Source organism: Artemia franciscana, chromosome 5 (assembly GCF_032884065.1).
Source record: "Artemia franciscana chromosome 5, ASM3288406v1, whole genome shotgun sequence".
Classification (NCBI taxonomy): Eukaryota; Metazoa; Arthropoda; class Branchiopoda; order Anostraca; family Artemiidae; genus Artemia; species Artemia franciscana.
Genome location: NC_088867.1, coordinates 45,609,121 through 45,620,276, shown reverse-complemented (window position 1 = coordinate 45,620,276; position 11,156 = coordinate 45,609,121). Strand labels below are relative to the sequence as shown.

The window sequence follows — 11,156 nt, the reverse complement described above, 5'->3', positions numbered from 1 at the left end:
TTAGTTTTTTTTTGTAGTTTTTGCCTTATTTATTTTGTAGTTTTTGCCTTTTTTTAGTTTTTTTAGTTTTTTAGCTTTTTTATTTTTTTTATTAGTTTTTAGTTTTTTTGTAGTTTTTGCCTTTTTTAGTTTTTTCAGTTTTGACGTCACCTGATCCAGTTTTTTCAGGTGACGTCACCTGACCCATCCATCCATCCATCCACAGACAGACAACTTATTTTTATATATATAGATATTTTATTATTTATCATTTAGTTTGTGGGATGTTTGTTCTTTGCTGTATTTAAAATTCTTTTATTTTTATAATTTTATATTTCTATTATTTATTATTTAGTTTGTGGAATGTTTCTTCTTTGCTCTATTTAAAATTCTCTTATTTTTATAATTTTAAAAATTTCTTCTATTAATAATTCAGACCCATATAGAAAAATTAGATATGCTGAGCTAGTATCCTTTAGAGTTTTTTTTAATAAGTACATTAGTTAAAATAGCTAGCAGTTCCTATTAGAGCATTCTAGTCTTTTTTAGTCTATTCTAGTACCTTTTTTTTCTTCATATTATTAGTAATTTTGCATAGGCATTCGCTTCAAGTTCATGTACGTAAATATTTCATTTGCAGCCCCTGTGACTTGATGTATAATAATAGTAATTGATTTATGCTCTCTATACATACATGGATATACACAGAGGAGTATGGGAAATAAATGAAAAGGAAACATTGAAAATACAAAATTACACTTTTGACGAAAAGGACGACAATATGTTGCTCATAATTCTCATAGTTACTCATGAATATATATTATAAATACCATATGATAGCTCAATAGTGGATAACACTAAAAACACTCACAAAACATAACGCATGAACACTCATAATACATAACGCATAAATAGCTCAGTTTTATTAAAGCTATGGCGACAAAAATATTTATCCATTAGAAAAGAACATTAAGGGAAAAACTTATTCTATTTTCTCTAGATTCTCTAAGAAATCGATCGCATTGTGGATCTATTTTTTAGCAGTAATATCAATTATTCCGAATTTTTGGATAACATACATATTTTTGAACCATAGTGGGATTTGAAAAATATATTTACATCCGGAAAAAGTACTCGCGGATACGCTTTTCATCACTCTTACTTAAAAATATCAAGTATGGATGAGGTGCACACATTGAAATATAAATTATAGCTAGTGTTTGTTTATCAGAACGACCTTTCACCCTGACTGGCAGGCCATAAGTTTTCCTAGATTTCTCAATACAGACGATAATACCAATTCCCGCGTAGCTTTAGCTGTTGGGCCAAAAGGCAACCCAGGGTGTTTAATGGAATCATTATTAAAAGTATTCAGTGATCTCAGTCCCTAACTGAGTGATGCTGGAAATCGCTATTATTGTTTGCCACTAGAAATTCTGTTTTAGTTGGATTAAACTCTAATCTTATCTCCAATAGATGTGAATGTAATATATTGAATGCGTTTTGCATCGATATTAAATTATCGAAAAATAACAAAATATCATCAGCATACGACAAGTGGCTAATGTCGATACCGTCAATCACATTTGGGGGTAGGTACTGTGCGGCTCTACTAATTGCGTTATTAAATAGGACGAGGCTAAGAACTGACCTTTGTCAGTTCTACGACGTAAAGAAATTCGATTTGAAAGTCACCCTCCCTAAAAAATTCTTACAAATGAGTTACCATACCAACCTGTCAAACACTGTCTTATAAATGGGTTATTCCTAATAAGGTGGGGGGGGGGTTGATGCCAGGTTTCTTCTCACTCAATTGGACTATCTGTCTTGGCTTTTTCTACAATTAGCCATGAATTGATGCCCACAACTATTCCATTTTAATTCAAAAGCGTGGTTATAATGCATACTATCAAACGCTTTTGAAATATCAACTCCACACACAAATATTTTTTTTAAAAGTGATGTTGGTGTTCCAATATCTCTAGAAGTATTGCGTGTGCATTTTGAACCCATGCACCACTTCTAAAACTCAACTAATGGTCCCCAACATCACATTTTGTTGATAAATACGGGAGTAAAATATTTTCAAATAATTTACAATGTGCTGTGGAAGTCAATTGTGTATAATGCAATGCAGTAAATACTTTTTCAGAATAAGGTTATACTAATACCGAAAATTTATCTAGCACTAATTTGAATGCAAATAAAATAAAACTGCAAAATGGTTATAATTACATTGTTTATTTGAAATTTTGTACCCATAAAATTTGCGCCCGGGGCAAGTGCCCCCTCTGTCCCTCCCCTATAACTGCCTCTGGTCATAGCAATTATCACTTTATCGTGGTACGGTAATATATAATGAAAAGAGAAATTACCAATGCAACAGCACAAACGCATTAAGTTAAAACAGGTTAAAAGTACAAGGTTAAAAGCCTTACCTTTTATTAATATATTTGCGTATTTGCCGTTAATATAGTTTATAATAAACTATAAAATAAACAAAAACTTTCAGTTTTACATCTAGAAATACTCTATCTTTTACCAAGCTTAATTTATTATTTTGATCAAAACTGTCGATTGATAAAAGTTTTATCCGTTGCTTATATATTTCAAAATTTTCATTTTATTCATGTCTATATTTTGAAATTATATTTTTAATTTGTTTTTTTTTCATTATACCTGAGAGTAAATCACCTGTTGCATTGGTGATTTCTTTTTTCATTATAGTAAAGTAATATTTATTAATAGTTATCATATGTATGACCTATTCGGTTATCATGTCTAGTAGAGGATAAATATAAATACATCTATATTTAAATTATCTTTTTGCCCCCCTCCCCCTGCCTTTACATGTAAAGGTTTAAACAAATACACAAATATATTAATTAAAGGTAAAGCTTTTAACCAAGGCAGTGAATAAACTATAAAATAAACAAAAATTTTCAGTTTTACATCTAGAAATACTCTCTTTTACTAAGCTTAATTTATTATTTTGATCAAAACCGTTGATTGATAAAAGTTTTAACTGTTGCTTATATATTTCTAAATTTTCATTTTATTCATTTCTGTTTAGAATTTATAGTTTTAATGAAAATAAAGATTTAATGTGAATTATATTAGCTACGCCAGTATTTATACCCGTATTCCGGTTTGCCAAATAATGATTTTTTGTCTCTGAAAACAATGGCATTTATACTGGTATGAGAGTTATACCGATAATTTTGTCAGATTTTTTAAGTTTAATTTGTTACTTTGACTAGAACTGTTGATTGATAAAAGTTTCATCCGTTGCTTATATATTTTAAGTGTTCATTTTATTCTAATCTGTATCCCGGCAATATGATTTTAATCAACGAAAAGATTTAATAACAGTTATATCAGTTACTCCAGTATTTTTTACCCGCATACTGGTACGAAAAATAATGATTTATTTGTTTGGAAACAATGGGTTTATACCCGGATAACAATTATACTAGTGCGATCATCATCGACAGAATTTAGTACGAAATTATTTCCACCCTTTTCATATCCAAAACGCGTTTCCGTCTTAAATATAATGCAATATCAAATGGGACTTATAGAAAGCGGTACTTTTCCTGTAGAATACTTGTCAAGAATCATCAAACAACATTTAAAATGTTAAAAAAGGTGAATCAGAAACAGTAATAGGCTGCTAATAGCAAAAATCATCATCAATCTACCACAATCTTAACATCAAAACTTTACAAGGTTCAACCTGGTTGGGGTTTACTTTCATAAATGTGAATAAAAAGAACTCACCCTGAAATCGCAACTGAACGAAGAAACTGAAACAGTTGTCAAATCAGCGAGAAATCATTAGCTATGCAACTTCAATCCTTCGATTGCCTTCATGTGTCTTTCCTAAATACCCAGTTTTGGTATAATCCAGCTCTTTTAATTACCTATTTCCTGTATTTCGTCAAAACTTACCTTATCGTTTTAGAAATAAGTATTATATCGAAGTTGGTCAACCAGAAAAAGTCGTATCCTTAACGACATTGCACCAACCACAGCTTAACGCAATACAGGAGGAATCGAGAGAAGAATCAGGAAGAGAAAGTGTTGCTGAGATGCAATCCACCTCCAAAAAAGTAATTCCTATAGAAGAGACAAAGGCTGTGGAAAAGCCAATAGTAAAAACAGAGCAAAGCGTTAAAAAAATAAAAATCGAAGAAGATATTGTTCCTAGCAAGCCGGCACCACCAAATAATAGTGCAGTAGAAGGTAAAACTGCAGAGACTGAAGTACCACGTATACCCTTAGGTAAAGTCAACTCGCCAAGGAAAAATCCTCCGTCAATGAGACTAGAAACTGTTCCTGGTAAGTTCCTAATGCACTTATTTGATTTTAGTGCTTGTATTAGACTACTAAAAACCATGAATGTAGCCAGAATTCTGGGAAGGGGGGGGGGTGAGAGGCATGCAGACTGATAATTAAATTTAGCCGGAAGAATACGTAAATGGCTCTTATTTGATTTAATGTGCTTGTATTAAACTGCTAAAGACCATGAGTATGGCCAGGATTCAAGGATCGGAGGGAGGGGGAAGAGAGAAGGGTTCAGACTGATTTACAGCCATTTTTGAAACATTTATATTTGCAAACTATGCTCTACCAGCCCAGAGGGCCTGGATTGAATGTAGCCAGGGTTTAGGGGCCGGGGGGAGGCTGAAAAGGGTTCAGACTGAATAAACAGTTTAAGCTGGAAGAATGCGTCGATAATACTTATTTTATTTTAGTGTTTGTATGAAACTACAATGTAGCAAGGATTCGGGGGAGGGGGGGGGGGGAGAAAACTGCAGACTGAAAAACAACCACTTTTGAAACCTTTAGATCTGTAAACTATGCTATTCCAGCCTGGGGGGCCAGGATTGAATGTATCCAGTATGCAGGGGCGGGGAGGGGGGCTTAGAAGAATGGAATGAACTAATAGTTTTAGCTGGAAGAGTGTGTCTATAGCACTTATTTGATTTTAGTGCTTCTAAAAAAGAAACAAAGACCATAGATGTTGCCAGGGCTACAGGGATTGGGGTACAGGAGGAGGAGAAGGGTGCAGACTGAACAACAATCATTTTCGAAACCTTTAGATTTGTAACCACTATCTATGTTCTATCAGCCCTAATTCTAGCAAATTCTAAGAGGTGTGTGTTTATAACCTCTAGCATCAGATATTTAGGTTTTACATTTTATATTCACTCTATTAAAAGTTTATTTTGCTGGAAAATTGTTTTCTAATATTTATTGTAGGTGCATATTGCTCTGTATAAATGGAAAGTGCATATCTTATATTCTCAAAGTTTTTTTTTATTATTAAGATAAGATTTCATGATGGATACTTGATCAGTTTTCTGTTCATGACTATAAATATATATATATATATATATATATATATATATATATATATATATATATATATATATATATATAGATATATATATATATATATATATATATATATATATATATATATATATATATATATATATATATATATATATATATATATATATATATATATATATGTATATTATGCATATTTAGCTGTATAACGAGTTTTCATTTTATATATATGATGTAGAATATTATTTGGTGATCTTTGATCTAGAAGTACTGTACTTTTTTTGTTCAGCAAATGCAAACGGTCGACAAAGATGCACTAATGGAATTCTTTACTTTAAATTCAATTTCTTTAAAGTATGATGTATATCCTTTTGGTTAGAGTGAGGTGATGTGTAGGTTTTGTAACTCTACTTCATCATTTAAATTCTAAATATTCTCGAAACTTTCATTCCATAAGGCTTCAGTTGAGGATATGGAGCGTAAAGTCATACGAGTAGGAGGTACTGATAGGAGAGTAGTCCCCACTGGCCTCGGCAAGTGCCACCAGTAGATTAAGGTGCACCAATGGAGTTCCTCACTTTCTTCCTCATTTCTGTAGAAGAATGAGTTACACCTTTTTGTTCTCAGTGCAATTAAACATAGATTTTGCAATTTCAGTTCATTCTTTTCCAAATCAAGTTTTCTACAAAATAGGTAAAAAAATATTAACTTTTAATATTTTCAGACACATTACTATAAAGTTTCTATGTATTGTAAATCAATAAAGAAAACTTAATGTTTAGAGTTATATTTCAATACAGAAACATATAAAAGCCTGATTTTGAGACGCAAATTCTTTTTAAGCGGACTTTTTATTCTATATATTCTTAATCAAACAGTTCGTGGTAACGAACTGTAGTAAAGAGCGACCCGGCTCAATAGTAACCGAAATTCAAAAAAATGGAATTTTGATACCAATAGTTACATCAAAAGAATCGTAGTTTAATGCTGATTTTAAATATATAAGTTTCATCAAGATTAGTCTTAAGAAAATTTGCCTCATTTTAGAAAATAGAGGGAAACACCCCCTAAAAGTCATACAATCTTGACGATAATCAAACCATCAGATTCAGCGTATCAGAGAACCTTACTGTAGAAGTTTCAGGCTCCTATCTACAAAAATGTTTGTATTTTTTTTTTATCACGGATGCCTGTTTCTTTGTTTTTTTGTTTGTTTTTTTGTTTGTTTTTTTTCCCAGGGGTGATCGTATCAACTGAGTGGTCCTAGAATATCGCAAGAGGGCTCATTCTAACGGAAATTAAAAGTTCTAGTGCCCTTTTTAAGTGACCAAAAAATTGGAGGGCACCTAGGCCCCCTCCCACGCTCATTTTTTCCCAAAAGTCACCGGATAAAAATTATGAGATAGCCATTTTATTCACAATAGTCGAAAAACCTAATAACTATGTCTTACTCCCCCGCAGTCCCCGTGGGAGGGAATGCAAGTTACAAACTTTGACCTGTGTTTACATATAGTAATGGTTACTGGGAAGTGTACGGACGTTTCCAGGGGGATTTTTTTTTGGTTTAGTGTGAGAGTTGAGGGGGGGGGGTTACATGGGATGATATTTCCACGGAGAAACTTCTGATGGAGGAAGAGAATTTCAATGAAGGGGGCGCAGGATTTTCTAGCATTATTTGAAAAAACAATGAAAAAAATAAATATGATAAGTTCTTTTTTTACTGAAAGTAAAGAGCAGGATTAAAACTTAAAACGAACAAAAATTATTACCCATATGAGGGGTTTACCTCCTCGTTCTAGCTCACTCTTTACGCTAAAGCATTTTTAGTAATTTCCACTATTTATTCTGCGCCCTTCGTGATTCAGAGGTCATTCTTAAGCAATTGGGACAAAATTTAAGTTTTAGTGTAAAGAGCGATGTATCGACGAGGGTTGAAACCCCCTCATATACGCAATAAAAACATACGAATATAGACGTTCGTTACGTAAGTTAATTCGTAAGTTACGTATATTTTTTACCAATGAAAACGTTTGTAAAAAATTAAAAGTTCTAGTTGCTTTTTTAAGTAATCAAAAAATTGGAAGGCAGCTAGGCCTCCTCCCTCGCTCCTTTTTTCTCAAAATCTTCCGATTCATTGCAATTAATTAATATGCAAATTTCGTTTAAATTATTTATGTGCGGAGAGCCAAGATTAAAACATGCATTAATTCAAAAACGTCAGGAAATTAAATAAAAAAACAAGTTTTTTTTTTAAATGAAAGTAAGGAACAACATTAAAACTTAAAACGAACCAAAATTACTCTGTATATGAAAGGGGCTTTTCCTCCTCAACACACCGCTCTTTACGCTAAAGTTTCTTACTGTTTTAAAAATAGAGTTAAGAGAAAGAGTCAAACTTTAGCGTAAAGAGCGAGGCGTTGAGGAGGAAAAGCCCCTTTCATATACGGAGTAATTTCTTTTCGTTTTAGGTTTTAATGTTGCTCCTTACTTTCATTTAAAAAAACAGTTTTTTTTTAATTTAATATATATATATAGATTCAGAGTTATATTTACAGACAGAAATATATAAAAGGCTCATTTTGAGATGAAAGTCCTTTTATTTAGACTGCTTTATTCTATAGATTCTTGTTTTTATATAGATATACAGTTTCACTTATTTGGAGAAATAAATGGAAGTTTCGTTGAATCAGGGTCATTCAAACTTATCGTGAAATCGTGAACAGAAACAAAATGAATCAATCGGTCATTCGAGCTATGATTAAGCACGAAGAAAATCAGCATTCAAAATGATACCGCAAAGACTTGGAAGCAAAAAAAAAAGAAATCCAAAGGAATGTGGCATTTTAATTGGAGTCTTGTTAAAAAAGCTTTATTCCAGTATAATTAGGGTACTAGTGTCAAGAGGCCCGAGGCTTTGCGTAGATCAGTGGTGCAAATGAGAATGTATTATTTTCTCCAATGTCTGATGTTATCAAAAGTATAATGGCCGTGTCGTTATTATAGGAACATTTTTCCTTAACCCTTTGAGGATAGATGGTTCTGTCTGGCACAATATTTAGTTTAGATTTTTCCTTTCGTTAGCCAATCACGTTACCTTCATCCCTGACACCCAAGAAAAGTCAAGACGCTTGTTATTAATCAGTATTTTTATCATACGCTTATTTTGAAATTTTATATGGTAGCATAGTAATTCAATGTAGTAACTTAACAAGTAATTTGCAGTTTAATATAATTTAACGAGCTAGTCTTATTTATCTTTAACCTTTTTTGGCTTCATTCCAAAAAAATCGGGGGAATGGAGTGTTGAGGGTATTGAAGGCTGTATAGTTTATCTTTAACCTTTTTTTGCTTTATTCCAAAAATTCAGAAAAATTCTGTATTAAAAGTATCAAAGGCTGCATCGTTTAACTCTATCTTTTTTGCTTCATTCCCGAAATTCGGGAGAATATGATATTGAGGGTATAAATGAATAATTTTATTCGGCGACTAAACCCGTATTTCAAAGTATTGAGGGTATCGAGAGTATTGAGAGTATCGAAGGTTGTATCATTTATCTTTAACCTTTGTTTCATTCTGAAAACTCGTAATAATCGGGTATTTAGGGTAAGAATGAATTATTTAGCTCAGTTACTAAACTCGTACAGAGTATTTCAGGGTATTGAGAGCATCAAAGTTTGTATTGTGTAACTTTAACCCTTTTTTTGTTTCATTCCAAATCTTTGGGAGACTCAGAATGAAAAAAAAAAAAAAAAAAATATAGTATTTTACAATGTCGAACTTCAAATATTTGGTTTCCAGGAACTTCGGCTTCTTCGGCTGGTCGTTTGCCTGAGCCCAAATCTGAAAAGCCAGGGAAAGTTCAACCCCCTGTGAGAGGAAGGGTTACGAGGTCAACTACTCGGAAGCTTGGTGATGAGGACATGCCAGATAATTGCAAGCAGCAGTAATTAATGGAAGTCATTTTCTTTGTATTAGAGGAGTTTATATGCGTTGATCTCTTTGTCGAATAAGTAATTGAAGTGGTCCTGCCTTCATTTGTTTTGAATTTTTTTAATTAATAGTTTTGACTTGATAAATGATTTGAATATCAATAAATGGTTTAGCATTATTTATGTCAAAGACTTTAATACCAACACCAGGTATATCTTCTTAGGGAATAAAGAGTAAAATAAAAATATTGCAAAAAAAACCGAAAGCCGAAATTTAGACTGGTTTTAAATATAAAATTCTAATTTGTATCAAGTTTACGATACAGTGAATTGCAAAGAGGGAAAAATATAAATACTCGAATGGATTGAATTTTGATTTTTCGAGTACCACAGCTCCTTCTTCTTCGGGGCCTTAATGCACATTTACACATGAAAATTCATTACTTTGGATTTTTTTTTTTAATGTTATATTTTTACTCACAATTTTCCTCACTCGGTCAAAAATATATATTGCCAATGAGCCTCGGTCAAGGATATAAAAAGCAGTAAAACTACCTGATAACGAAAACGTGATACTGTTGGGTAACACCATTTCAGAGTGGGGGTCAACGGGTTTGAACCCAGCCCAATTTCACCCCAATTTTGTAAAAAAAAATTGTACCCTCCCCCCTCTTTTCTCCCTCAAGAAAAAATCCTAGACATGGATAGAAAATCTGATTTTCAAACAAAAAATCAAACAGTTGATATTGAAAATGAATATCAGAAATATTTGATTTTCAGATAGTTCACCAGCCCTCCAAACATGGGTAAAAAATGTATATTGGGTTAAAGTTAAATTCTTGACGTGGGTTTAAAAAAATAAAGTTTTAAATGGTAAGACTTGAACTGTTTTGCATATCAAAAAATCAAAATTTTATCGGGTATCATGTTTTCTTTCGAAGACTCTAGACCAGCTTTAACAAAGCTTTAAGGTAAAATTTACCAATTTTTTCACTAAAATTTTACTGCCACAGATTGATTTGTCTTAACAAGAAGAAAATTTTTGATAAACTGAAATTTGAACAGATATCTGAGTCAGAAACGAGCAAGTAAAACCATATATACTGGAGAATTTGTATTGTGCCAAAAAGTTTTTAAATGTACGGCGTTGTGCTAGGAGCTCTAAATTATACCAAAAACGGTACAATTGTACCGTGTTGGCAACGCTGCTCTAGACTCCCAAAAATTATTCAAAATGTCCATGAAACCTGTTACCCAGTTTTACCGTTGAATTGTGCTTACATCCTAAAGATACAAAACAGCTAAATGTTGCACATTTTTTCATAATAAAAAGTTCTTCTGTCATAGTTAAAAACTCACAACATTCTGGAATTGCGGAAAATCATGGGTTCAAATTTTTTTTTTTCTTTATTTCAAGAAATTGGGGCTTACCCAGTTTAGCTTAGCCCAATTTCAGCATTATGTTATTGAAGAGCAGTAGATCCTGTAGAGCAAGGGAACTTAATCGTCCAGATGTATTTGATGAAATCTCCGGGATTGGGACTTGCCCATTTTAGTTCAACCCAATTTCAGTACTCTTATATTAAAGAGCAGTGGATCCCGTAGAAATCATCTAATTATTATTAGACACTTATTTTGTTATATTTTTTTTAGCTGCTTGATCGTTTGAATAAATACATCTTGAACTCATTTATTTCAGTAGTTCTGTCTTTTTTTTTTACAAAAGAGATTTTTTTTTAATTCGTTTAACCCTTAGTTTGTTAAAGTCGCTTGGGAGACCAGAAATCAAAGACAGGCTAAGAAGTTTATATTTTTTATAATTTATATAGTGTATACTGTATTTATCCATGTGTAAAATGAACAAGCAACAATCAAAAAAGTGAAAATGGA

The 11,156-nt window shown here is 32.2% G+C and overlaps 1 protein-coding gene across 1 annotated transcript; it reads left to right on the top strand.

Annotated features, from left to right (window-relative positions):
* Positions 1-3,690: 3,690 nt before the first annotated feature.
* Positions 3,691-9,445, top strand: LOC136027484 (uncharacterized). The gene is made up of 2 exons (XM_065704796.1): positions 3,691-4,320; positions 9,136-9,445. Exons 1-2 carry the CDS (start codon positions 4,071-4,073, stop codon positions 9,282-9,284), a joined length of 399 nt encoding a protein of 132 aa, XP_065560868.1. The 5' UTR covers positions 3,691-4,070; the 3' UTR covers positions 9,285-9,445.
* The last annotated feature ends 1,711 nt before the right edge of the window (positions 9,446-11,156 follow it).